This window comes from Toxoplasma gondii, chromosome VI, assembly GCF_000006565.2.
Source record: "Toxoplasma gondii ME49 chromosome VI, whole genome shotgun sequence".
In the NCBI taxonomy this organism is placed as follows: domain Eukaryota; phylum Apicomplexa; class Conoidasida; order Eucoccidiorida; family Sarcocystidae; genus Toxoplasma; species Toxoplasma gondii.
The window spans coordinates 743669-771030 of NC_031473.1; the positions used below are offsets into that span (position 1 = coordinate 743669).

Sequence of the window (27362 nt, forward strand, 5' to 3'; positions counted from 1 at the left end):
GTAAGCTCACAACAACAAACGAAACAACACAGACATGCGCCAACAAAGCGACAACACAAGATTTCAACTCCAGTGCCAGTTGCAAGCTTCACTGCTGGGGGAATGCGCTGTTTTGCCGCATACTTCCACGCACAGTTTCTTTACCTATAAAAGGAGAAATTTGCTGGGGGTGGGTTTCGTGTGGCTGTCTCAATTGAGGCAGACATAAAAGCTGCCACTTTGTTCTTTTTACGACTCGCATGATATATTATATATTCTGCGCATAGGAGTAAGGGCCTTTCTTCTGAACCAGAGTCCGGAGAGTCCAGAAGGCCTAGCGCACGGTCCACTGGGCGGGGCACAGGGAATCAATTGCGGGGTGCCAGTGGTGGACTTCCTGTGAAACCGATACAAGGCAATTCGGCAGATCCCGTGCAGCAGCAGGGTGTGAAAGAGGATAAAGCGAAACACCGGTCCAGACGACCATTAAACTGATGAACCAGGAGATCTCCACACAAAGGTGGCGCTTCTTAAGCAGTGTTGATAGGGAAGACGCTTGTGTAGAAAAGAAACTGAAGCAACGATAATGCAGAAAAAGTCGGGGATACTGTCCAACCCAGGTTTCTCGGAAAGCTTTCCATTTTGAGGCTCAGATGATGTGAGGATTCATGGAGCGATTGAGCTGCCTTGTTCTTTTCTTGCAGGCCCATGTGAATTAACATGTGTTCTCTCGTGATTCGTTGCTTTCTAAAGCCTTTCTGTGTTCGCCCTGCCACAAGATTGGGAACTAGTTACAATGCTGTGTAGAGAAACGCTTGTGGATGGTGGTCGCATTTGCATGATGGTCATTTCACCACGGTAATTAGTTAGCGACGAGGTGACAGCCAATATCGGCTGCGGGTTCTGTTCTAGGCCGCTCAGAACGGCTGGCACAGTTGGTAAGATGCTTGCGTCGTCTTCGGCAATCCGCGAGTACTTTTTTCACCCCTTTGGCGGCGGTATACCACATATACAGCTCGAATAAGGGACACAGGGAGGGACGTCAGTAACGCCTTCTTTCTAGACAACGAAGAATTCTACGTGTGACGCAGAAGTTGGAGCAACACATTCTTTCATACACTTATGAAGCTAGAATTTAAACCGCGTAGTCCAATTGTCAGTGAATGTTACTCTCTGAAAGTCGAGCCGAACTTAAGAGTGAGTGAAGGAAGGACGCGATTTGTTATCTTCGAGAAGAAAAAGAAGCACGGACCAACTATACTACGTTGTGACAGCGTCGACGCGCTACAGCCCTGTTGACTCTTTGGGGGGAAGATCCAAATGCCCCTCTTGGGGACACAGGACGCCGCCGACTACAGAAGTCGCGAACGTGCAGATATTCCTAACTAGCAACATGGCCAAGTCGGGAAAGCAGAGCGCGGTCTCGCCTAAAAAGTGACTGTATTCGGGGTCTAAATGCACACAAGAAGTACACATCGCGGTAAAATCCACTAGCCCTGTACCACGTGGGGCATATGACACCTGACTCTGGTGACATCGAAAATTTTGCCACGAGGTTTTTCCGCGCAAGAACTCTCACAACAAGATGCCACTAGCGCATCGTATCACACAGCACCTTTTTGAACGGGCACGTTGTTCCCCACAGTTGACGTCGGAAGTTGCATTTCTGTCTAAGGCCTTAGCCGACAAACACGAGACTATGTTCTACGCCTTTGCCGATGAACATAGCCTCTCTTCACAAACTGTGGCAAAGCTTGCCGGTGTCCAGAGAAGGTGTGATAGAACCTAAGAATGTGAATTATCGGGAACTTCCGGCTCAACTCGCCCGCATACTACAAAACGAGAATGCAAGACAGGTTAGCTATGCAGAGTCGAACACACGGCCCTTGGGATGTTTCGATAGGCCCTTGGCATCCTTCTTCCTCACAATGCAGCGAGAACCGAAACGGGGTGCATAGTAGACAGCTCTCGTAAAGTGGAAGGCGTGGTTGAGACGCCAATCAAAAACAAAATGAATGTTCTACACCGGAAACTCTGGGCTAGGCAATGATTCACGAATGAATCGGTGCATCGACAGATGGTAGGATGAACATAGGAACAGATCGACCCGCGCTTTCACGGCGTTTAAGGTGAACACACATTTCTGCCACGTTTTGCCTACGGCAAGGAGCAGCTTCATTGTCCTTTTGGGAGTCCGTATTCGGGCGTCTCAACAACATACCATCCATGTTTTTGCTTCACGTAGACACATTTTTAGCACAGTAGAAAACAGAAATCGGTCATTAATGAAAAGGCACCGGCTTGCGTTCAAATGATCCACTGGAATTCCCCGCGAATCCACGGTATCTCACGAACCAATTGAGGGACGGGTTATCGTCTGCATCTAAGTCATTACGGCAGATCCAACACTCTTTGGTCGCCGTGCATCGCGCATACATGCCTGGTGAGCTTGCGTACGAGAACGTCGTGCCCATCTGCGCATGCCTGTTCACGAAAAAAAGTTCGACTTGTTCTGCCGCCTTCCCTTTCCCCTCTCTAGCTTCACTTGTCTCTTTTTCTCCATCTTTTTCCACTGCGCACTGACGAGACGGGAAGTCTTCCATTTTTTAAAAAAACAAATGCTCGAGCATATTCACGCGTTTGATCAAAACATTTTCGCGCTCCCTGTTACCTGCATTTCCCCCACTAACTGCCCGCGTAAAGAGCTTTTCGCAGCCACAAAATGTCTCCCATACGCCGCGGGTTCTGCACTTGGGCATACCACAGGATCAGGCAGACGGCGAGACAGACAGATCCAACGACGATGTAGAAGATCCCTAGAAACGCATTTCGGCCTCCGAGCCAAGAAGCCTGGGAGATGACGACGTACTTTCTCCCTGAGAAATTTCGACACACAACATGCAAAGCCTCTCTTCGTCACCCAAACTTCATACCCTTACGATTATAGCCCACTCGACCCCAGGGCAAAAAACCACAGTACACACAAAAAACACGGAGAAAACTGCACACCAGTAACAACCATGCCTGCAAATGTATGGATGAGTATACATTAATATATATATATATATATATGTGAAGGATATGTGTATCAGACGAGTTGTGCTTTGCAGTCACACACGCACACGCATATTACTGAAGGGATGTCGCCGAAATTACACGCGATTCTTTCTCATTTCTCTTCTCTCTTTTCTTCACACTCTGCTTTTTAAAGCACGCATGCATGGAAACCTCTGGAGAACAAGGAGGAATGCTGTGATTGCTCACTGTGGATAGGAACTCACACACGCAGACACTCCGTGGGATGCTTCGCACGTGGCGGTGATACACCAAGTGGACGAGTAACCATCCGGTTGAGACTGCATACAGGTGGTTTCTTCGGATCTTCACTACAGATATCCGCATCCTGTTCTAAGTGTGCGAATGGACAGACGCAAAAGCCTCTCCACGGGTACACAGGTTCAGACAGCAATGCGTAAAACTATACATATACATGCACAGGTAAACATGACGCATCAGCAGATGCTCCTCTCGCTTTGTGGATAGACTTGTGTGTTCCTACAACAACCGCATAGACCAGCAAAACGCTTGCGTGCAAGTGATCTCACCGCCGAAGGACTTGACATCGTACGTATCTCCGGCGATGTTCACGTAGATGGGTAGCTTCAGTGGGGTCACTTCCACTTTCCCGTAGACTTTCCGGAAATTCGGTAAGGCGGCTTCTCTCATCCACACAATAAAGTGGCTGTTTTCCACGCCTTCACCCACTCCTGAACGCCAACACGCAGCACACCGCTGCACCATTTAGTATCATCGTTCCACTATACGTTGTCTCTGTGCAAATGATCCAGAACTGTGTAACTCAAACCCACGTGTAATTACCACATAAGTACACACTGTGTCTGTACAAATGACCCATTATCTAGATCCTGAAATTCAAAGCAATAAGCCGCTTCAGAAGTGACGAAACTGCACCTACACCGCACCCTTCCGTACAGACACTGCAGATGCATACATGGGCTTGAACATCCGACACACACACGTACGCCCCCTTACGGTCCTGTGGATACATACTGTATATACAGATACTAGAAGATGCATGTGCGCAGATACGTATATCTATATCTCAACCTCTTTCCATATCTATCTATGTATCTATATCTATCTGTAAATAGAAGTAGAGAGTTTCGTGTGCATGTAGTTCCAAGGCCTGTGTGTCTTACCGGGTACGTCCATGTGTAGGGCCTTCCGCATTTCAGGTTCGAAGAGCCAGAAGTCGACAGAGGACGCGTGCTTTTCTCGCTCCTCTTTGGAGGGGTTTTTGAACCTGGAGTCGAGGTCGAAATGCCAGCAAATTGTGTCTCGCGTCTCGTCCATCGGAATGACCTGGAACTTGCCGTCCGCCGTTTTCCGCAGAAGTTCGAAAGAATCCGTGAACACCGAGAGAGCGTTCAAGCCGCAAGGATCGAGGACTCGCCCATCGCTTGCCCGGTAGCGAGGATCGCATGCGGTTTTCACCTCGCTGGCCGACGTGTACACTTTGCCCTGGCAGCAGAAAAGGCACAGGTGGTTGCGCAGCGACGGACAACGTGTACCTGCGGCGCAGGCGAAGCAGGAGACTAAACCACAACGCGGGAAGAGAAGAAAACAGCAAGAAAACTAGAGAAGGGCGCAGCAAAAACGAGAGAGAAGAAAGGACTCCGGTGGGTTCCCTCACGACCGAGGAGAACAGGCGACGACCTTCCTTCTTCAGTCTGTCTTCAGCAGAGAACAATCCGGGATTTCTCCAGTGCTGCACGCGTCTCCGATTCAAACGACAGGAAAAGGGTCTTTACCTGAAGCTGCGAATCCGACCGCGATTTCAGGTATCGCCGGTGATTTTGGTAGTAGTTAGTTAACTCGTAGAAGAAATAAAGCGACCCCGTCAGTTCCGTGACTTGCGTGTCGGTGCAGTGCCTCGAGTCAATCTGCAGAAAGAATGACCACCGCCACAAGATGGACGGTGGCTCTGCAAGCGTTTCGCGTACCACGGCCGCGAGCGCCCCTCTGAGCCTCGCCACGACCAGACTTCACTTTCTGCAAGCGCCTCACTCGTCTTTCAGTGTTCTTCGTTGTCCTCGTTCCTTTTGTTTCGCATTTGCAGTCCCGTTTCCAGGCGGACCAGCACCCTTACCTCGATGATGTCTCTGACACCAACGTCGTCGGTGTAGTCAACTTTACATTCGAGGATATGGTTCGAGGTGACGAGAATAAGGACCCCCAGAGCCAGCAAAATAATGGCAGCAAGTCCGAAAATTCCCACAGTACGCTCTGGAGACAGAAGCGGCTGCCACGCATGCATGCGCTGCTGCATAAAATCCGTGATCGCTCGGTTCGTGCACAGACACACTCGGCGTCTCTCTCCGTTCTGATGGCCACGCAAGCGACAACACCAACGCTCCAAAAAAAGAATAAAAAAAACAGGAAACAAAACAACGGAAAACACAACGGAGAGACGCCAGAGCGGACATCGAGGTGCACAAACAGATTACAATTATATACATATATATATGTACATATATGTATGTATGTATGTATGCATGTATGCATATGGAGCTACTGTGATAGAAAACGCATCTGCTTCAGTACCACAAACTGTCTCTTCTTAGGCAATGATAAACATCGCGTGTTGTCACTCGCTTTACCAGATGCAGACAAATATAACTGCATCAATGTGACGTTTATATCTTTCTGTATATACACATAGAAAATTATTTTTCCGCACAAGTCTTCACTAGCAGACTTGATACCCGGCAATCCGATCCGGTGTCCACATTTCCCGAATCCAGGAACGAGTAGCCAGCCGTAAAGAGATATCCACTTTCTATCATTCTGCCACCCTAAGACCTTCTACCGTTGTCTGTCTAACGGTGTCTCTAAGGTCACATTTGCCTTCTGTCCTTGTCTCTCGAGGACTAGAGAGAAACTCCTACGACACCGAGTCTGCTCATGAGTTTCGCTCGGATACCTTCTTTGCGTGTAAGTCCAGAGATATACATGTATATATATATATATATATATGGGCAAGGTTGTACTCTGACATAAATATAGCCATTCCTGCATCGGTTCCTGGATAAAAGGGCCATTTGTGTCCATGGGTGTTAAGTGGAAGTTCTCGGGCATTGTCTTAGCTGTTCAATCGCGCCTCGCCTATCCCGAAATGCGTTCCCCTTTCCCCAAAGTGAGGAAGACAACCATGGAGAGGGAGACTTGCAAGAGATACACGCTCACAGACGCCTCACCTCGTCTGCATCATCTGCAGGCGTCCGCGTGGACACAGCGAGTGCTGCGCTTGTCTTGCGTTCGTCTCTCTGAACAGGAATCGAGACAAAGGAAGAGTTCCTTCGAGAAGACCCCACGCCTTCGTTATCGGAGCTACTTCCTGGACGTGGCTCTGCCCCCGCCCAGTCGGCCTTCGTGGGCGCGACCTTGCTCCGATTTTGACGAAGCATTCTTTAAAAAAAGGGGAACTCCTGAAGCCACTTCAACTGGTCATTCCTGATCCCGGCCACCTGTTTGGAACGATTTTCGGTAGACTTTCTTCTATCCCCACAACACATACGAGCGCGGCCACAAGTTGCGAGTTGCTGTCAGCCGTTGAAGCCCGCGTCCTCGCCACCCTGCCTCCGCTGGATGTACACCCGAGAGACTGAAAAGGCCACGGCAGGCGCGTGGTCGCGTCGGGCAACAGCGCACCGCAAGCCTTTGGGAATTCACACGACCCCTGGCAGCTGATTCAGGAGATTCTTTGTCTTTCGAAGCTCTACGGAACGCGGATGACAATCCGGAATTCATTGGCAGCACAAAAGTGCTTCTTACTAAGACGGAACCAAGAACATAAAAATCATAGACCACTGACAGGGAAGACAGGCGAGTTGCTACCACGACTGAACATTCACACGCTAGGGGGTAGAACCGACTCCTTTCCCGCCGACGTAAGCTCAGAAGGAACAGGTGTTAGTGGCCACAGACCGAAAGACTTTAGACACGGGGAAAACGTGGTCGGGGAAACACACGAATTCCGCTGAGAGTCCACTGAATCGCAGAGAGCCTGTCTGGATCACGGGGAACGAACAGGATTGTTAAGTCAGCAGTTCTATCGTCAAATGGAAAACATTGTGAACGGAGCGATTGAAAAATACAGAGGGAAGCACCACAAGCTGGCTAATCACGCATTCGAAGGTGTGAACGCGGACCGATAGAGGCGACCTAATCTGCGCTCTCATGAGGAACCACACCTAAACTGGTACACTGAGCATGCAGCCGTTGCTACACCCTTCTTACGAGCACGGAGAATTTGCCAGACACGCCTGACAGAGTACAGAAGACAACGTCCACACAGAGGCAGCCACCGCTGTTCCATGCGGTGCGACCGAACAGCAGCTGCATAGCTGGGGACAGGAAGGGGAACGCCGGACAGTCTGGCAAAAACACAGGTGACTCAGCTGCAGAAGCCGTGTGCGGGTAAATCTGTCGAGACACGTAGGGAAGTCGAGGAAAAGGGGACGACTATGTGAGGAAATACAGGATATAGAGGGATAAGCCGTTGAGGAAAGGAGGAAGAACGGCTTTCGCCAGTCTTGCGAAATCACGGGGGAGGGGGAGACGGCGGAAACTAGAGTGCATCCACATTCCCATGGAAGATGCTGGCATGGCACGGAGGGAATTCCAGAAGACTGTTACGCAGTGCGCTCACACTTTTCACTTTGCCGGTGCGCAACAACTAGACGGGCTCTGTGTTGCGTAGGTATGCGCCGCAAATGAACAGGACAAAAAGGGTGTGTTCTGTGTTCACAAGCCTGGCACACTGCAGCACTGCCTGCGTGAGCCCAGACCTGGCCGCGAGAGTGGACCGGGACGAAGACGCAATCCCGAAAGAACCAAAGGCCTATGTCAGGAAGCCGGTGGATCCTGGGTCGAAAAGAATAGCTCGGTGAGACCTGTGAAAAAACCGCTAGAGTATCGGTTAGTCTAGCGTCCCCATTCCCACGTAAAAGAACTGGGAAGCCGCGTACACACGGGAAACTGAACAATGAAGGAGGGTAAAGAACAATTTTCAGCCTTTCAGCGTTCCCGGCCTCTCCTGTCCGCTGGGATGAGATTCTCCTCGTTCTGGTTGGTGGATTTCCGTTGTCGGCTGCGGCGAAGACTGTCTCGGACGGTCAGTCACAACAATGACGGAACGCAGAAGTGGATCTAGCGAAAAAGCTACCCGTTTTCCGCGTCATCGTCTGATCAAGACGGGCCAGGAAGAGCTAACCGGAGGGTGCGCAGTTTTGCCGCGAGAGACGTGTGGAACCGACTGGAAAAAGCAGGAGAGAACCAGAGTGCGAGGCGGGCGAAGACACTCGCAGCGAGCTCTCTCCTGGTGGACAAACATCCCCGAAAACGGCGATATAAGCAGTTATACAGTGTCCAGTTTTCATGACAACCAGCTACTACTACTGCCCTTCCGCCTGTGTAAAAGTTGGCGTTTGCGCAGGGCGAAGCTACAGGACTCCTTTTCGACAACTAACTACTGACCGGGTCCCTTAAACAGCCATGCTGTTTCTAGGGAGGAAACATTGCCTCATAAGGTGTAAATTTTCCCTACATACACAAGATTCTCGGAGAAACAGTGCTGCGCACAGAGAGAAAACATCGGAACGACACGGAAGGATGCTTTTCCCTGGAAAAACAAGATTCTGTTCTCTTCGCAACAAGGGTTCCGGGTGTGCCGGCCAGCGCACGTCCAGGAAAAACGATGCTCTGAACGATACCCCAGAAACGTCAAACTGTAACTTCAAGAAGAAACGCAGTTAATGCCACTGCTAGTAACTGAAAAATAGGAGCTGCACTAACGATAACTCACATTACTGAATCCGTTGTGTCGTTCGGTTTGCGTTCAGAACATTGTCGTGCATCACTTGCAGCTTGCAGAGACTGCTGGCATGGCTTGTTTCTAAGATATGCAGGCTTCCTCTTAGCGTAAAGTACTGTTTCCATCCCAGTTTAGCGTCCAGATGGACTGCCTACGTCTTAGTTAGCTGGCGAGAGAAAGTATCCGTTGGGTTGTCGTGCGCTTGAGAAGAGGACCGAATGCACTTTCGTTTGTCTCTGGACAGTCGCCAACTTTCTGAGTTTTTCTCTCAAGCTGTGCTTTCTCAAACTTGTATCCGTTCCTCTACAAAAGGAATTTCACACGACAGACCGGACACCCCCTGTGAGAATGAAGAAACGCGTTCGGAACACAGAAGGGGGACGTAGCAACAAAAGTGCGATCAAACAAAAGCAAGCCTCATGGGTGGTTGCACGGTCGCGGTACGTTGCACTTTTCTCTTATAGGTGAATAACTCTGTGCTGATCCAAGGGGCATGGACATCGTATTCTGGGAACTGTGTATTATGGGATGGTGAACCCAAAGGCGGACACGACTTCGAGTTACACACCACAACGGCACTTTCAGAGGGCTATCATCAGGTGACGATTGTGGACTGCGTCTTCGTGCATTCAGCACAGAAGAACGTGAACACTGGGGGGGTGTGAACACAGGGTACATTTGCCGTGTCCGTTGAAAAAAAGAGACTTGATGTAACTTTCATAAGACTCACTCCCCACCCTGTGTGTGTGTGTTATTGCTCTTCCTATGGAGTTTCTTGCAGAGACACTCTAGCTCTGTTGAGAGGGGGAGCACGCGCAAACTAAGACACGTCCGCGAAATTATCGGGTGGGAGAGGGGATGTCTGAGTGTCATTTCCGATTTTTTTGCGTTGATTGCCGTTGTTTTGCTTAGCATAGTGGAAATGACCGATTGCATGCATCGCCGCTGTTAGCGACATATATTCGTGAAGCGAGACACATTGTATGCCCACTTTTTCACTCATGCGAGAGTCCCATGTGCTCGCTACGCAGATACTTGCACAAGGAGAAGGGCGACTCGCCATTCTTGAGACTAGGATAAGCCTACGAATTATTTTACGATACGTCTTTTGAGTTTGATGACCTTGTATCTTTCATATTTGCGTGGATATCCCTTTGGAGTACCTACAGGATTCACCGTTCGAATTTCACACTATCAGCAAGGCGTCCAATGTCGAGCTCTTTTCAGCCCACCCAGTGCCCAAAACACTGTAATTCTGACGGAACAGTTGCGCCACTCTGTTCACAAATAGTCTTACATTGTCTTCTAAGCACAAGCGTCCATCTGGAACTGAAAGGAAGAAGGAATGTCGCATGAAACCACAGCAACATACGCGGGGCTGTGGTAGTCACTTGCTCGGCAACAACGCGCTGCCGAATTTACGAGAAGTGGAATGCGGGCGCCATGTGCAGAAGCATAGCAGGATGTTTTTGTAATACATGCATATAAACTCATTAGCTTTCCGCCGCTTTCAAATTGTTCGATACTTCCGACAGTGCGCATTCTGGGGGCGCTTGCACCTGGGAGGGTGTTGAAAAACGCTCGGTAGAAAAGTGAGTGCGCCTGATCTTGTGTGGTATCATTGGAGTGCGTTTGTTGGCAGTACTGCTCCTGTTCATTTTTTGGATGGTCCGTTTTCTCGCCCCTACCGACTGGCCGAACCGAGCAGCAGTATCATGGCATTTACGGTGTCGTCTTCAAGTTTAGTGAGGTTGAACATATAGCGCACGGTGCGACAGAGTCCATCTTCATATTTCCGTGTAGCCCTTCGTTTGGATAAAATAGTGGTAAAGGTAAGACACAGAAAGAATGCATCGAACTGGGGCACCAAAGAAATAACAGGCAACTTGACTGCTTTGTGGGGAAAGCCATTTTTCGGGCCCCGTTGCCGTGCAGGGAGTTGTCGTTAGCATGCCCCTTTTCTCTTCTTGGAAGTTAGCACCTTGAGGAGCGGCTCGCTTGGAGTTCACGTTCCCCTCCCGAAACGCAGTGTGCATGATGAAATGTTGGTGTGTCACATATGCTCAGACCGAGAAATCGTAGTTCGTCTGAGCTTATGTTGCTTCAATAACAGGAAACCACGGAGGATACGAGTCTTAGTTGTATCATTTGATTGCCACACCATTACCAGCGGTCCTTCCTGCTGCGCCATTTCCTTGCACTCGCTTCGTTTGTCCACTAGAATCATGATTCAGTCTGTAACTGCCTTTTCTGTCTGGTCACTTAGTTTCCCTTGGCATGTCGACGCGGGGGTCTTCGCCGCCGTAAACCAAATTTATTCCTAATTGTCCGAATGTTCGGTTCATCCCTGATACGTAGGCCAAGCATTTCTTTCCGTCTGCAGATCTCGCGCACTGCTTTACGCATCTCTACAGCGCCGGTGAACTATTGAAACATTGTCTCTAGAACGAGCTTCTTTTGGTAGAGTTGCTACGAGTGCGCACACATGTCTGTGAGAGCTTCGCACTTAGTGACACGAATCGCTTTCCGAGCGGGAAATGAGTTCGCGACTTGTCACAGACGGAGCTCGACGGCGATATTTCCGTTTCTTCCTTGTCTAGGTCGCTTTTCTCCATGGACTGAAGCTCACTTCTGCCACAGTTTTTGTGGTCGCTCGGTTCTCCCGTATGACGGTATCGCGAAAAACGATAAACGCGGCTATTTACGATTCCGTAGTGCCTGACTTGCTTAACAGCCATGGCAGGCACAGTAAATGAGGTCGACGAAGTCATTCGGAACTGGATTGCTGACAATCCCAAAGTAGTTGGCTACGTGGTGATCACCGCTGACGGTGAGCTGAGTGTCTTCCTGTTATTCAAGTGCAGATACGAAGTTAATAGCACTATTTCCCTCACGACCACTCACACGAAGCCTACCAATCCTTCCTGAGTCGGTGTGCTTTTGGGAGCCAGTGCAAATACATAGGACCATTGACTCTAATAGACTGCCTACTTTCCACATCTGTCTCCGAATGGGAGCTAGAGATGCTTTTTGGTTGCTGTGAACCTCTTTTTCGTACAGGAATCCCGATCAAGTACCACGAGAAGATGCCCCATGAAAAAGCCGTCCAATATGCTGCGTTACTGTCGTAAGCATTAAAAATCCGTAGGAGACTATGTTTCATGTGTGTGGTCAAACTGTCGTATCAGATGTGTGTTCCTTGGCAGCGGCGACCGACAAGCATCAATAAAGACATGCTGCTGATTCTGCATATTGGTGTCTGGCCACTGGCGAAACGATTCGAGCAATGATCTCCCGCGCTTTTGATTTTACGCCTTTTTCGCTCCCTTTGTGTCACTCCCTTCTTCTGCTGTCGTTTTCCGCCTCACACAAGAATATGTTTGCACCAAAGTACTGCTTGTTTTATGTGACAGAAGCCTTGTGATGTTTGATCCCTTGCCCGTACAGATTTTCTCTTTAACCGGATTCGTTCCTTCCAGTTTAGTTCCATTTAAGAGACTCGATGCTTTTCCGTTCGTGCGTGTCAGGTCTTTCTGCATGCGGTCGCGCCAATGTCTCCGAGAACTGCTTCCGAGTGATGTAAGCGAAAACGCGTAAAAGTATGGAGTTGCTGGTTCAAGGTTAGGGGCCATGCAAAGAGATGCCTTGTCTTGTCCAACTTGCGGAATGCTGTTCCTGAATTCTTCAAGCCGACGGGCCGGAATGTGCATCCACGATAAATATGCCAGCGTGGCGTCAGCCGAGACTTTGCTGAGCAGATAAACTCCCCTGTTCAAATAATAACTTCGTGCACTGCTCGTCTCTTGGTTTCTGTCCTTTGATTATCCCCCCCATCCTAAGGCCATATACCCAGCTGTTGATCGTTTCCTTTCCTGTTTCCTCTGAATTATCTTGGTTGGCGCGTATGGTACACTTCATATCAGTGGTAGTTCGAGTTCTTCCTACGAAGGAGCGCGAAAAGGAAAAAACGGTTGCTTGGAAGCCGCAGTCAGTAACAGAGTTGGTTTATTCCAAGCACAGAACCTATCCGGTAGTAAGGTATAAGGAAGTAGCAAATCTACCATAGGAGATGTATACTGCTAGTGGAATTGCACTACTGCTAATAATTAAGGTCATATTAAGTGCCCACATAATCACCTATCCAATGACTGCATTTCGAGTCATGACCTGTAACTGTAGCTGTTAAACTTTAGAAGAGTCGAGAATCAACCAAACATGCATGACATAAAAAGTGTGCATCCAGTTACTAAACGTATGTGCTGCTTCGTGCGCAGAACGAACTAACTTCCGTTAGGCTCAGGACCAAAGAAGGTACCGAGATTATCGCTGTCCAGTTTGCCGGCTACACGCTCATTGCCATTCAGAACTGCACTGGAAAGCCGTATGACTACGGTGAAGAGAGTGTCGACCAGAAGGAACAAGAGTGGGAAGAACTGTGAGCGGTAACCTGTCACTTGAAACGAACTTAAAAAAACCACCACACGAAAATGACAAGTGGAATGAAAATGATTAGCTAGTTTTGGGACAACTCAAAACACCTCACTTGTGCGGCTTCCGTGAACCACAACGTTTCTAGTCCTATCATCCATGCTGCTCGAACCTACAACAGAAAACCTTTCTTGGATTTCCTTCGTGTGCGGAGTTCATTTCGCACATTTCACTAATCTCAGACGTCTATGTCCGTTTTCGCTCTTTGTCACTCGGAGGAACGTGGTCCTCTGATGGGAACAAATTAAAATGAAAACACCCCAACAAACTGATACCAGACTCTCAGATACACGTTCCAGTTTCGATGCTGAAATCACATTGCAAGCCCAGATGGATAACGAAGAGCTGCTCAAAAATACACTGCACTACAGAAAAACACATATAAGTACTACAGCGGATAATTAAGCACCTAAAGGATGAATATTGGTCAGCGTACCCGAACTGAACTCTCAAATGCGATGCATTTGATTCTCGGTCCTAAAACAACGACGACCTCGGGAACCGGGAATAAACACACTTTTGCAGAAAATGGATATCAGCATCGTTACTACAGACCTATTCACCACACTACAGACCAGTACAAATAAACTATCTTCGAGAAAAGTAGTTTCGGGGAATCACGAATTGCCGAGCCTACGACCCAAACGACCGAAACGTTATACTGTGCCCTGTTCGATGACCGGCTATGTCTTACAATACCACAATGGGACACATAAAGGTGCAAACAAAGTAAAAACACAACTCGAAATTCGCTGTTACGGCACTGAGAATCAAACTGTAGAACGAGACTCAGCATCGAAGTGGACCTGTCACAATCAAGCTGGTTAACGCCGAGAAGCTACACCGGATATCAAACGATGAGCGCTTTTCACATTTTTGGGGCAGAAGGCGGTAGCGGTTTTCCTTGGATGCCGGGTTTTGAGCGACTCGCCTTAGAGTGTCAACTGACACGAAAGATTGTTTTGCACGTTTGAAGTCTGTGAAACGGTTTTTTAACAGAAAGGCCTACTCCATAATCACTCGCGCCTTCCGGATCTGTGACTGGATTCGAACCACCCATTGCACACTGTCCCTTATGGCCCGCATTTTTAAAGCACGGGAATGGCAAGCCTCTAAAACACGAATGAGCGGTTCCCACGCCACCACAATCAGTCGCATTTTTTGTGTCAGCTCTCGAACTGCGTCTGGTTTCATAAACACCATTGTGTTGCCGAGCTGAGAGCAAAATGCGGAACACACACACACAAATGGCGTTTGAGCCACGTCCAAAGAATTTGCCCTTAAACTGTCTTTCAAGGTGAAAAGAGAAACGCATTATCGACACAAGAAAGACACAGGAGAGGACACTGTATTTACAAAGGCGCATGACAAACGCGTCAATGGGAAAACAAAATGTTACCTACGACGACACGCCAGAGCACACTGCGTTGTTCCGCAAAAGCACATGTGAGCTATGCAACCGACCAAGAAAGCCTCCTTCCGTCACCCACAATAAAATAATGTCTTCAGGAGGTTTGTTCGCGACACAAATTAACACTACTGCGTGGTGTTTCTGTGTCTAGGTTCTTTAGACTTGCCCCTGAAGGTGACGATACCTTCAAGGGTGACCGGCAGAGACGCTCACAGATAAAACGCGCCTTTGCGCACGTATGTTTTGAAGCATCGATGCGGAAATAATCGAACATTAAGGATGTTTCGCACAAAACCAGTAGCTTTGTGTAGGATAACTCTCCTTACCGCCCATTTGGCTTGTGGTACATTTGCTCGAGTAAGAAGCTGCTTCGTCTTCTCCTTTCTGCCAACGAGTCCATCAAAAAGACATGGAGAACACGTCGTATGCAGGACACACCTGGGTATACATTAATAGTGTGGATGCCTTATTCTCGGGACGCTATGACCCACGCGAGAGAGATTTACACTCCACTCCATGGTTGAGGGTAGTCTCAGCCCACAGGTACAACATCTGTGAAGACAACTCTGGACGGATTACCTAGCCATTTCCTCTCACAAAAACTGCATGCTATTGAAGGTAGGACTCGAATTCATAATTCGGGAATTCCAGGACCCACAAGAAACTGCAACTCACTCTGACTTGTCAGACACTCCTCGAATATGACGTTTGATGATGCGGAAGAAATCCTGCCCGCATACAGCGTGGATGCCACCAACCTCCCGCCTCGAGTATGCGTATGCGTCTAGAAATAGATAGACACGGAAATATACACAGTGTGTTGTGTACGACGCACGATGAAATGGACAGTAGATGGTTCCGAGCTGTCTCTGTGTGGACAGGGGAACTTACGCATTTCCGGACTTCCTGGTGACCTCGAGATCTAGCTGCTCGAACTGTTTCAAGAAGTCTGCGTACGGCCGCCGGTAGGAAAAAGAAAGATTCTTGAGTTGGAGTGCTTCCAAGATCGACAGGGAGAAAAGCTGAGACGAACAATGAAGACGCGACAGAGGGGGAAGCAACAAACAAATCTAAAACCAACAGGTAGGGACTGCACTAAAACACGCGACAGGAGCCAGGACATCGTCGGAAAATCTCTTCTCCACTCGCACAAAAACACGAACTATCGAGATGGAGGACTCCGGCGAAAGTCCAACAGAGGTGTGCGGGAAAGCAGGGAAGGAATCAGAACAGAGTCAAACCGAAACTCACACGGGGAAGAAAGTGGAGAGCTCCGGAAAAAAGTACATGGAGACCTCCCACACCGACGGCGTGTCTAGATACACCGGGAGAGCTAGTGAGGTTCTCGTGAAATCCATGTCAATGAGTCCAATCGGTGTCGCCGTAGAAGGGTAGTCCCTGGCTTCCGCGCTCTTTTCTCCTTTTCGTCCCGTTGCTCTAAAGCACTCACCTGCGCGAGAACTTTTCCGTTTGACCAATCATGAGGATTCTTCGTCTCATTCGGTTTCAAGCAACGAATAAAATGCGATTCTGTACTCGAGATCAGAGTCAAGAGAGCATCAAGAGAGCGCATAAACTGAGAAGCAATGAGTTGCCCCTTGGCAATCTTGCCCTTCTGCATGACGACACCTTCAAATAATTCCTTTGCCACATTGTTTGAAGAAGCCTGAAAAAGGAACAGGGAGAAATCTGTCAAACAAGCAGTATGCTTGGCAGCAGACACAAGCAAAACACGGAAGGAAGAGAATCACTACGACGGTAGAATCTCCATGTTTGGAAGCGCCTTCACGCGTCTGGTTCCCTTTGATTTGTGCCAGTACCCATAGAGGCAGCTTCGCAGGTGTGTTGAGAACTACCTTATGCTCTCAATAACGGCGAGGTACTTCACCGACCTCGCCGGGTGAGGATACAGGTGTACATGTAGGTCAACCAGTCTATCGAGGAAGTCAAACAACTGGTGCCGAACCCCTGAAAATCAATTTTATACCCCTTGTTTTCTATAAAGATAGCAAAGACGGCAAATTTGCAAGATAGACTCTCCTTTTTACGCAAATGTCATACTTGAGAAATTCTTTCTACAGCAAGAGTACGCACACAACGATGCGCCCATGCAAGGGTGCTCAGTAACGGTACATCCGTAAATATTTTTCACACGCCAAACGTTCTGGCCCTCATCGTTGCAAACGCATTTTCACACACACGTATCTCTGAGTTAGCACAGGGACTAGTTCCGACTTGTGGCCCACCTGTACGATGGAGCAGAGCTCGGGCTTCAGAAGGTCTTTGTTCTTCTCGATGAAGCCAGTTGCATCGTACTGAATATCGGCAATGGTGTGGCAGATGCAAAAGCAAATACGCGGGTTCTTCTGCCCGGGTTTCCACACATCAGAGGACTTTAGAGCCTGGTTCATGGACGTGACGATTGCCTGAAAAAAGCAGGAAAGCAAACAAATGTTGGATGGGGTGCAAGCAAGAGATAAGAACACACCTTCAGCAGAAAGACTTGCTGCCAGAGAAGTCCTGACACCGGGGCACGAACGAAGTGGAAACAGACGCGTCTCTTTCCGATAGACTCTTGCTCAAGAGGTACGACACCTCAAGGCGACTATCGCTCAGCGGCCAAAAATGTTTCACAGTCACTATTTCTTCAGTTCTTCGTCCGTTCAAGTCTTTTGCCGACTGCAGTATTGTGTCCAGAAAACCGAACCTGAAACATTTCGGAGGAGACAGTGGCTCATTCCACCTTCTGTCTTCGAAACGCGTCTCTCACTTCATCAGTGCCTCCCGGAGCAAGACTCTTGTCCTCGAGTATGGCAAGGACTGAGGACGATTTCCCGCACAAAGCTTTGATCACGTTCTCGTTGTCTGTCCACGTAATTTTCACATTTCCGATTCCTTCTTCGTAGTACAACTTCGTTTCCTGTGCACAAAGGTGGTGAAAGAAAAGCGCACAGCATGCACTTCATTCACTTCCAAGGGACGACTTTTACCCCATTTTCCATGGCGTGCAAACTGCATGTTAAACCAGGGTGGCGGGACATAAGCAAGCAAAGGAAAGAAACAACGGGACTCCTTGTGGTGGCACTGAAGCGACGATTCCTGCACGCATTGATCAGCCAGGCAATGCTAGAAAAACGGCGCCTCCTTTTCACACCGTGAATCTCGCAATGAACAATCACAACAGCATGATCCTGGCACAACCACTCGCTGTTCACACGTTCACATTCACCCATATACATTTATACACACTATTCCTGAACACGTATCTCTATATGCGTAGAGAGAGTGATTGACATCAACACATAAAACAACGCATACATGAATGCATACGCATGCACGCGCATCCACTCAACATACGTTGACGGACAGCCACACTTTTTCTCTCTGATGTTCTCAAAGATTAGGTCGGACACGACACTTTGGGGACTTTCTTTGAAAGTTATCTTTGAAGATTAGAATGAGTCTCTGGTGAGGGAGCGAGTTTCTAGATACTCATGCCCATCCAGACAGAAGCTGTCACTTTACGCAGAGTGACATGCATCTCTGCAGGCGATGCGGGTGTACAATGGTGGGCCGATGCCTGCGGCTTACACGAGCAAAAACGATTTGGATAAAGTTTTTCTGCAGCTGCTCATTGGTGATATTGATGAGAAGCTGTTCCAGGGAATTGTTCTCAAACATTTCGAAACCAAAGATGTCCAGCATTCCTGAAGAGCAGTTGGCAAGAAGCAAAGACGTCCATGAGAGTGAGAGCCTTTCTTCCTCTCTGTCGAAAAAGCGTCTACGGAAGCGACAGCCGCGACACACATTGTGAAGAGAAGCACAAAACAGAAGCACTTGCTTCTTCGGATATCTGTATGCACTCGAGATTCGCTGCTTTCGACGGCGGCACCCCACACATGTCTCCGAGAAAGGCATTGCAGCAGTTTTTTTCTGGCAATGATTTCGAGTCGATCCATTCTCGCGTGCTCACTTCGCTTTGCCTTCCCTCTTCACAACTGTCGTCTTGGTAAAAATTGTGCCGCCTTCCGAACCGAGGGCTATTTGGATATCGGCGATGCTGCCTTACGTGTTGACGGGAACACATGTACCTAGAAGCGCGCCTTATCGCTCAAGCAACACCCATATTGACATGGGTATAACAGTACACACAAGTGCATGGACATAAATACTTATGATTATATTTCTTCGTCTCTGTGTAGGCACTGTAGTTGCAACTGATACAGATCAGTTGAAGACTCTCTCTGGCGTTTATAGGTCTGAACAAACATGCATTTCTTGCACTCCTTCTCACCCATGAAGATTCCAAAACCTTGAGGAGGTTCGATTGTTGCGTTGACACGACGAACGACCCAATCGAACAACTTCTCGTACACGGCCTTCGCTAAGGAGTCCCGATTCATCAAAGCATCCGACAAGCTGTTTGGGGACTCTATTTGTTGGTCACCTGAGAAAGCAATCGACCCGATAATGCAACAAAGAAAGCCGCCCTAGCAAAATGTGAAGGCTCCGCAGTTTACAAGCATACTTGACAGGTTGGTGTCGGGGCAGATGCACATGTGGGTATCAAAATCTCTTTGGAGAGACGCTTAAGTGTGCAGCTCTCCGGCAGGGACAAGTGAACACGAAGGGTCGAAAATTCAGATACGTTTTAAAGAAAAAAGATGGTAGAAGCTGTAACATGTGTTCCGGATATCTCCACCGTCATGCCTCTCCCGCGATCTCTCAAGGTGCGCCTGAAGGCTTTCCACCGCATTGAAGGCAACTGTGCGCATGCAGGTTGACGCAGATGCAATTATGTAGCGAAAGATATGCATAAAAATGTAGAAATATGTGTGTAAATGCATGCGTGGGGTTTAACATCCATTTCTGAAGACCAGACGCATATTCTGCTTCTTGCTGACAAGTTGACCTGACCACGCCACGTAACTCTAGGTTCTCGGAGAAGTCCGGTCTTCCAAAATTTGTAAATACAGTTCTGGTCTGTCTCGTTTCTTCTGCTTTACCAATTGTTTTGACTTTGTAGAGAATCTCCTTTTTCACTGCCTCCTCATCGACAAACAAAAGTGCACAGCACTTCTGCAGGGTCGCCTCTCCGTCTGGGGTGAGGGCAGCTGCATTAGGCTGACCGTCTGTCTCCCGACTTTCCAAGTGCACGTTTCCCAGAAGAAGGACGCCTGCCAATCGATATCAGACGAGCGAACCAAGAAGCGCGTCGATGAATAAAAGCACCAGAGAAAAGAGACATTTGAGGAAGCAAAGATATAATTGCGTCAGTGTGTACGAATGTGTTACACGCCTGCCTGTAGAGAGACACACTGCATTAACAGAGCACATTTAAGAAGAAAACTGTTTTAGAAATCCAGTTGAACGGCATGCGGCAATGCATGTGAAGCCAAGCGCGCGGACACTCAGACGACACGCACATGCATAGAAACACACGCCAGGTCTACGTGAGACCATTTTATGTGTTCTTGCTCCGCGAGGAACAAAACACGTGTGGAAATACACTCTCTAGTTACCCAGTTCCCCTCAGCGCGCCTATGAGCTTCATTTCATTGGCACATCCAGACAACGGCGATACACACATTCTGTGATAGTTAGTACAGATATGTATATACAAAAATATATAAAATTCACCTATCTATTGTGGTGGACACCTCACGGAGAAGCAGGTGACGTTGGATGCCGCGGCTTAATGGATCGAGACGAACCTGCGATAATCGACCAAAGGCTTTCAACGTCATCCAGGTTGAGACCTATGGAGCGCAAACTCTTATTCATTTCTTTGAAATCTTTGACGTCGTCGATTCCTGCAGACACCACAAAACATACGACAGTTCGATGCCAAAAAACTGGTCTTGGCTATCAGGGTCAGTACCCTGACAGTTTGATGATTTCTCTATGCAGCACTTTCGAAGCGCATACGTGAAGCGCGCGCTGCTACGCCAGCAGTGTGCCACGGGTTGGCAGCCTGTTTTTTCCAAGACCACGAGCTGCATTGCAGCTGGAGCACAACTCTGGCGAGATGAGGTCAAGAATTGTAATTATCACTGTAAGTAGTCCTGGGTCTGTAGAAAGGGTCCACGACTGAGACTGCTTAACTTAATTCGACTGCTTTCCTGTAGGCACATCTCTGTCGCTTGCTTTTTATCTAAACGCTTCTGTTAGTGTGAATAGAGGGATGAGCCGTTCTTTGTGGCTGTGTGTCCAATGTCGCGTCCGACTCCTCTGTAGGCTGTCATCTAGCACTGCATGCGTCGCTGGTGTTCTCGCTCCGCGAAGCTAGGCGGCTCCACTGTGGCCCTCACCGGGACAGTCGTAGCAGCCACCGTTCTTTGAGAGGTAGGTGTAGTCTTCGAGATTAAGCAGATGCAGCTGCCTTCGTTTTGCGTCGTCAGCGCCCTTCACTAGTTGATAAAAAATGTGGTAGGATCTCTCATGTTGCTCCTGACTGGTCACGCGGACTTTCTCCAACAAAAAGTTGCGGATGGAGCCGTATTCGATGCCTCCCTTCTCCCCCAGTTGAAGCTGCATGAAGCGACCGAAGCGACTGGAGTTGTTGTTCCGGACAGTCTTCGCATTGCCGAAGGCCTACACACACAAGTTAGGAAACAGAAACTGTCGCCAGAAAAGGTTGAGAAGCCCTGTCTAGCCACGAGCGTTTTGGGGCCGCAGCGGATGCAGGATTCGACGAGTCACCACGACACAGGGCAGCGAAGGACACTGCATTAGGTATCGGAAAAAACCAAAGGCAACAGTGGCAACAGCATTTGTAGTGTGTCGCCCCCTTGAAGATGTGCGAGGAGTACACAGTCTGAGGAGGCAGACGGAGGCGCCGCTCCAGTCGGAAGGACGATCTTCTGGACTAGGTTAGGTCGTGCTGCTCCACAGACTACATACATTGTATATGGTGAATTAACTACCATCTTCTGACGCATTTCTTTTGGGAGTTGCGGGACCTGTTTTTGCCGAGAGTACCATTCTCCTTTTCCTCACTTCGAGAACAGGATTTGCCGCAATGACGGCATTTTGGATGCGTTGGTGAGATACCTCTGAGGAAAGAACAACCACCAAAGAACAGATGGGGTGACTTTTTCTGTTTCGTTTCCTGGTCGGCGTTTGGAGAGAACTACCCTGCGACCTGTCCATCAGTGTAGCCGTGGAGAACATTTCATTCACAGCATCCATGCAGGGAAATGGACGCGGAGAAGAGGGCTGCGAATAGCAGACACTGTCTACACAGATTCACGAGAATCTGCGATCTCTGAAACAGGACTATTAGTAGGCTTTCTCCAGGCTGTAAAAGGAAAAGTATATCTCTCATTCTCTCGATAGGAAAGGGGAAACGCGTAAAACACGAAGCTCTAAAGATAGAGAAACTTCATTCTGCAGCTAGCGTTTGTTTGTTCTCTGCACACGCTCTGTACCTCCTCGCTTCCCAGCGGCAAAGTAAGACATGATCTGCTTTGTGGCTTCCGTTTTCCCTGCTCCTGACTCGCCGCTGACGATGATGGTTTGACTGGCCATAAAGCTGAGAAGGCAAAACCACAGGGATAAAGAGATGCACGCAGTTTCCTTACGTTCTTTAACAACCCACCCTTTCAGGTTGCAAAAAATATCCCCGAGAGAAACACGAATGAGACACAAAACCCCAACCCCTTCTCGTTTCCTCTTATCCTCCTTGTTACTCTATTTGAACTAGACGCGCAGCATTCTTTATCTCCACTCGATCGTCACTACTAAAGGTAATCCTTGTTATTTCCTTTGCCTCAGAGTGACAAGAAGATTCATGTCCCTTCTTCTGTGCATACTGCGTGTCTCGCGCCCTGAGCTGCTCCTTCTTCGGTATACCACGAGCGCCCTCCCCATGAAGAAGAAACCGCAATGACGGATATCCAGCCACTTAAACTGCATGTTACAGTTTTAAGCACAAAGAGAGAGGACAGTGAACAAGTGACACCGTTCACTCAACATCTACGCTCCCCCATTTTACCCCGCAAGTGCATCATCACTTTCAAGTATCGGAGAATCTCGTGGAAATGGTTTTTTCTCCAAGAACGAGCATCTTGGTAGGTCAGAGCAGAAGGCCATCATCTATTTCGTGTGAAAAGAGACAAAACGGAGTAAACCTGATTCTCCCCTCGACCCTCTGTTCTGTCCTGCTGTCTTTTGCTTACGCAGACAATCTCTCAAGTACCGTGCGTGCCAGCCGAAAGACATGCGGAGCGAGTATCTCGGCGTCGGGGGCATCCCGGTAGAGCTGTAACCACTCTGGAGTCGTGTTGTTAAGATCTTTGAATGGATTGATAGCGATCAGGAGGGGATCTGCAGTGGTCTGACGGCGGATTACAGAAGGAGACAAAGGGGGAGATGACGGAATAGCGCGAAATGTGAGGCAACAAAAGAGGCAACGCAAACCCCCTGGATCACGGACATAAATGAAGCCTAGAAAACTCTTGCTCAAAGTCAAAGCCGCAGGTTAAGGAGACCAGAATGTATAGACAAAAGACGAAATGCGAGACTTCGAGACGGCACACGGCCGTATCTTGTTTATCCGAGAGCCTATCTGGTGCTTCCTAGGATCCTGTCTGTACGTACACAAAGCACACCGTGACTCGTTTGCGCGACAGATGGGGACACAGCCGCTTAAAAGCATTTGCTTGGTTTGATCCTTCTGAAGGACCTAGCGGCATGCACGTGATGTCCCTAGGAGGCGAGTCTCCAGGTGCACACTAAAAAATGTGTTGCTGGTTGAAAGAGAGGTGTTGCTATTTTAACTGCGGGTAGCGAGCACTCCACACACACGCGACCTCTCAAGATTTCCGTTGCCTGAGCATGGTAGACCCATTATTCTCACATAAATGAGATCCAGGAGATATCGTTGCTTTAAGAAATCCAGAACTGCCGCGCAATTTTTGTGAGGGAGCAAACCGATGTCAGGGAACTTGTCCACTTCGATGCCGATGTTCGCGTTGAATGCATCCTCTGGATCGATCGTGAATGACTGCGGGGGAAGCAAAGAAACAAGAAACAAACGATTTCCTCGTCACCAAAAGTCTCTTTACCTCCATCTGCGTGCGGGACAAAGAGATAAGCACAGTCAGTGTTCGGTGAGATCTCCCGTGCGGGAAAAGCTCGATGGATTGGGAAGCATAACAGATTTACATAAAATACAGAAAGACATCACTACGGATCAATCATAAGTGTCACAGCTGAAAAGTTTGCTCCATACACACACGCTGCAAAGCGCCGCGAGGCACTGTGGATGCTGTATAGCTCTCGAGAGGGGTGAGGATCCCAAGGAAAGCTCAGCGGTTGTATAAGTATAGCAGTGTATCATCAATCAAGGTGAGAAACGAAGCCTACGCTCCCTAAAGGAACAACTCTGTAATTACACCATGGAACCTTCTTCAGTGGTGCTTCAGCAAGGACGGAGACAGGACACAGAGAAGCACAGTCAAAATCCACATCGAAAGCTCGAAACCAAAAAACGACAAAATGGTGAAGACACCCTGGTTTCCACATGCGCAGCCAGAAACGTATATATATATATATATATATATATGTACGTGCAACGTGAATAATTTCTGGGTAGACACTAGTTGGAGAGTTGCTTTTTGGAAAAGCAAGAGAAGGGTGACAGCTACAAACTAGCAAAGAATGTCAAGAGAACGGCGATTACATCGGCAAACGCTTCTTCATTGAACTCAACGCGCGAGGAGATTTGTCAAGGAAGCCACGAGCAGGCTGAGTCTCTCGCGACTTTTACAGGACGGTGTTTCTCTGAAACCATGAAAGTGGGCGACGAAGTCCGTGGAAGCAGAGATGTGCGGGAAAACACCCCCAGCTCAGCGAAACGCCTTTGTTTCTCACCTCCGCTTCTGTGGTGTCAGGGGGAGGGTCAATCTGCTTCAGATGGAGAACAGTTTCACTCGACTCGGGAAGAATAAGGCAGAGCGCAAAGCACTCATCAGCGTTTGCGTGCACGGCTGGCGCGTTGTTTGTCCATATTTTCATGCCCTGAGTCCAAGACAGAGCAGACCCCTGCTGGTCATGAGAAACCGTGAATGTCGAGGTGCACAGTTGAATACATGGAAAGGATTACCCCGGCCGCTGGTATCCCTATCGGTGCCAGTTCAGTGGATCCTTGCGGTACAGATCCCGTTTTAGCTTGACCGTCGTTTATTCTGTGAAGGAACTCTTCGAGTGTCGAACGCGAGAAGCGGTGCACCTTATGAGCGAGAAATCCATTTGATACCCTCTATACCTTTCAGTTACATGGCAGTATATCTGGAAAGACAGTCAGACAGACGGGATATGTAGGCGTATACGCAGATGTAAATCTGTATTGGTGTATGCTTGTGCATATAAATATACACGGAAACACAAGCAAAGACGGTTCGTATCCATGTGTCTTGCTTGCTTGCCTGCAGCGTATCCGCCTTTGGATCGACTTCTGTTCTCCCTCGACGAAGCTTGTCTCCATGTGCACTCGCGGGCCCCCCGCGCATGCCCCTCCTGAATATGGAGAAAGCGTTCATTTTCGATTCTTCCTCAGCACGTTTTATGTCGAGAGTTTTAGGGATTCGGCAGGCTCTTGTAGCGCTGTCCCCTGCCGATCTCTTTCGCTTCCGCTTGTTTAGTTCCCCCTCTGTCTCTTTTTGACGCCTTTGATAGTTAGGGTTTCGGGATGGGTTTGACAGCGGCGATGAACCTCGGTTCCGGTCCTCCGACAAGACAGCACTTTACCAGTTCACTCAGATATCCGATGTAAGTTGGCGAAAGCAAGTCGAGAAGAGGAGAGTTTCAACGAAAGTCGTGAAGTCCTTTTACTTCCGAAACCACATGGATCTGCAATGCCCTGGACTACAACTCAGTCCCCTGTCAGCCGGCCGGCATTCGTGATGGCTCAAAAAAGACAGAATGACATTTCCTATGGCTCAGAGGCCTCCTTCAGAGTAGGAATCGAGAGAGAGCCGCTTCACGGGCTTGCAAACATGCACTGACATAAGGGGACATAACTAGCAATATGGACAAGCCGTTGGCCGGGATACTCAAGGTACCGGAGGAAAAAAAAGACGAGGTCACGAAGCCCCGAGAAGAGAAACGCCAACAGCGTGTTGGGACAGGAAGGAGCCCGCGAGGAAGATAGAGTAGATTAACTTTTCATAGCGCATCAACGATTGGAAAGGAAGCAGAGCAGGACCATTCGGGACAAAAAAATAGTGAAGGAGACCCGAATGCAAGTGTGAGTGCGGGTGAGACGAGGAAACACGGAAAAGAGAGGGGACAGGAAGCCTCTGCGGAAGCAAGGAAATCGAGAGCAAGGACGGGTGGGGATAGGTGAATACAGCAGCACAGCAGCGAAACAGCATAAAACGCACATGTAGAAATACAGGGTTCGACTGCGTTTTCTGAAGTGAGCCACAAGAGAGTCTGAGCGATAAAGTTACACACGAATGCTCCCATCCATGAGAAACCCGAAAAGAGACTTCGGAAAAGAAAACGGAATGTAGCGCTATTCACGGTTTCGTGAAGGGATACATGAAGACGAGAGCAAACAGTAGTCGCTTTGCAACCGAAGTGAAGCTGTTGGGATTTTCTGTGGATAACGCGCGTTCAATGACGCCACGGCTGTTGCTTTAACCCCGAAAAATGAGTTCCGTTCAAGACTCCGGCGGAACAAAGTTGCCATCGTGGCATACTGAGGTTCTGCCCAGCACCGGGTGACTGTTAACGTGAATCAAGTACAGAAAGGAAACAACCCGATGAGGCTCACGAAGGCAGAATTCTACGTGATGGTGGATGGTGACGAAGAAATTCAGTTGTTGGGATTGAGTGCTCGCAGAGAGAAATAAGTGAACCCGACGAAGAGGGTGCCTCACAAGTCCCCCAAAACCCGATTAGAGAATGGAGAGACCCTTGAGAGGCTGTTATCTACAGGTCGGACGTCCAGAGCACGAAATATAGTGAAGCCACATTCGGCGAGACTGCCACCTCTTGACAGAGAAAACGTTTTTAGGGGACTTGTGACACCGTAATCGACAGACGAAAAATATAGTGTGACCAGGAAATTCTTTCCAACGGCATGAAATACTGTTCTGTCGAGGAAACGAGAAGGTGCGGAAAAGACGAGGCAGACAAGACACCCACTGTTGGTCATACAGTAGAGTGACACACATTACTCCAGCTCACACTAAGACGCGAAAAGTAATACTACGGGGAATTCATTCAATCGACTTGGTAAACACGCGGTACAACAATTGTCCTCGAAGAAAACGACAATTTAGTTACTCAGCATCGAGTCGCCATGGTATGGGACGTAGCTACCTTTTGCCCACCAGCGAGCCATAGCACCGTTGCAGCGGAAAAAAAATCACGAAGGCGCCTTATTCAGCCGGCACGAGACTTAGTAAACCTGAGTTTGAAAAGGTGATGCAACGATGGGAAAAATCAATCCGGCTTCTGAAGTTTTCCGGAATTATGTTTTCTCCGCATTAAAAACTAGGGTATGTCTTGCGAAGGCATGCAAGAACCAATGGGCAAGCTCGACCGTACTTGAATCGCGGAAAGGTACCAAGGCGT

General features: G+C 48.7%; 3 protein-coding genes across 3 annotated transcripts; 1 reads left to right on the forward strand and 2 right to left on the reverse strand.

Moving 5' to 3' along the window:
* Positions 1 to 1317: 1317 nt before the first annotated feature.
* Positions 1318 to 8456, reverse strand: TGME49_239540 (LEM3 (ligand-effect modulator 3) family / CDC50 family protein). The gene is made up of 6 exons (XM_002366552.2): positions 6258 to 8456; positions 5150 to 5383; positions 4812 to 4943; positions 4200 to 4521; positions 3585 to 3746; positions 1318 to 2855 (listed from the first exon to the last, which is right to left on the reverse strand). Exons 1-6 carry the CDS (start codon positions 6465 to 6467, stop codon positions 2665 to 2667), a joined length of 1251 nt encoding a protein of 416 aa, XP_002366593.1. The 5' UTR covers positions 6468 to 8456; the 3' UTR covers positions 1318 to 2664.
* Positions 8457 to 10635: 2179 nt separating this feature from the next.
* On the forward strand, positions 10636 to 13354 carry TGME49_239550 (dynein light chain 2B, cytoplasmic, putative). Its single transcript, XM_002366553.2, has 4 exons — positions 10636 to 11705; positions 11936 to 12002; positions 12403 to 12454; positions 13150 to 13354. Exons 1-4 carry the CDS (start codon positions 11612 to 11614, stop codon positions 13312 to 13314), a joined length of 378 nt encoding a protein of 125 aa, XP_002366594.1. The 5' UTR covers positions 10636 to 11611; the 3' UTR covers positions 13315 to 13354.
* Positions 13355 to 13756: 402 nt separating this feature from the next.
* On the reverse strand, positions 13757 to 27240 carry TGME49_239560 (myosin E). The gene is made up of 17 exons (XM_002366554.2): positions 25205 to 27240; positions 24651 to 24797; positions 23635 to 23781; positions 22955 to 23112; positions 22205 to 22308; positions 21774 to 21829; positions 21086 to 21368; positions 20489 to 20587; positions 19781 to 19951; positions 19069 to 19221; positions 18366 to 18481; positions 17545 to 17694; positions 17021 to 17200; positions 16225 to 16440; positions 15666 to 15796; positions 15101 to 15158; positions 13757 to 14578 (listed from the first exon to the last, which is right to left on the reverse strand). Exons 1-17 carry the CDS (start codon positions 25316 to 25318, stop codon positions 14369 to 14371), a joined length of 2493 nt encoding a protein of 830 aa, XP_002366595.1. The 5' UTR covers positions 25319 to 27240; the 3' UTR covers positions 13757 to 14368.
* Positions 27241 to 27362: the final 122 nt, after the last annotated feature.

Excerpts from the sequence above, each read along its gene's own strand:
- TGME49_239550 (XM_002366553.2), top strand. The coding sequence starts at position 11,612 with ATGGCAGGCACAGTAAATGAGGTCGACGAAGTCATTCGGAACTGGATT. Across the intron at positions 11,706-11,935 it reads CGTGGTGATCACCGCTGACG|GAATCCCGATCAAGTACCAC; the intron begins GTGAGCTGAGTG and ends TTTTTCGTACAG. Across the intron at positions 12,003-12,402 it reads CAATATGCTGCGTTACTGTC|GTCTTTCTGCATGCGGTCGC; the intron begins GTAAGCATTAAA and ends CGTGCGTGTCAG.
- TGME49_239540 (XM_002366552.2), bottom strand. The coding sequence starts at position 6,467 with ATGCTTCGTCAAAATCGGAGCAAGGTCGCGCCCACGAAGGCCGACTGG. Across the intron at positions 4,522-4,811 it reads GGTCGGATTCGCAGCTTCAG|GGCAAAGTGTACACGTCGGC; the intron begins GTAAAGACCCTT and ends TTCTGCTGCCAG. Across the intron at positions 2,856-3,584 it reads CGATGTCAAGTCCTTCGGCG|GGAGAAAGTACGTCGTCATC; the intron begins GTGAGATCACTT and ends GAAATTTCTCAG.
- TGME49_239560 (XM_002366554.2), bottom strand. The coding sequence starts at position 25,318 with ATGAACGCTTTCTCCATATTCAGGAGGGGCATGCGCGGGGGGCCCGCG. Across the intron at positions 19,952-20,488 it reads CCTTTGGTCGATTATCGCAG|GCGTCCTTCTTCTGGGAAAC; the intron begins GTTCGTCTCGAT and ends ATCGATTGGCAG. Across the intron at positions 15,159-15,665 it reads ACCAGGAAGTCCGGAAATGC|AAAGGAGAAGACGAAGCAGC; the intron begins GTAAGTTCCCCT and ends ACTCGTTGGCAG.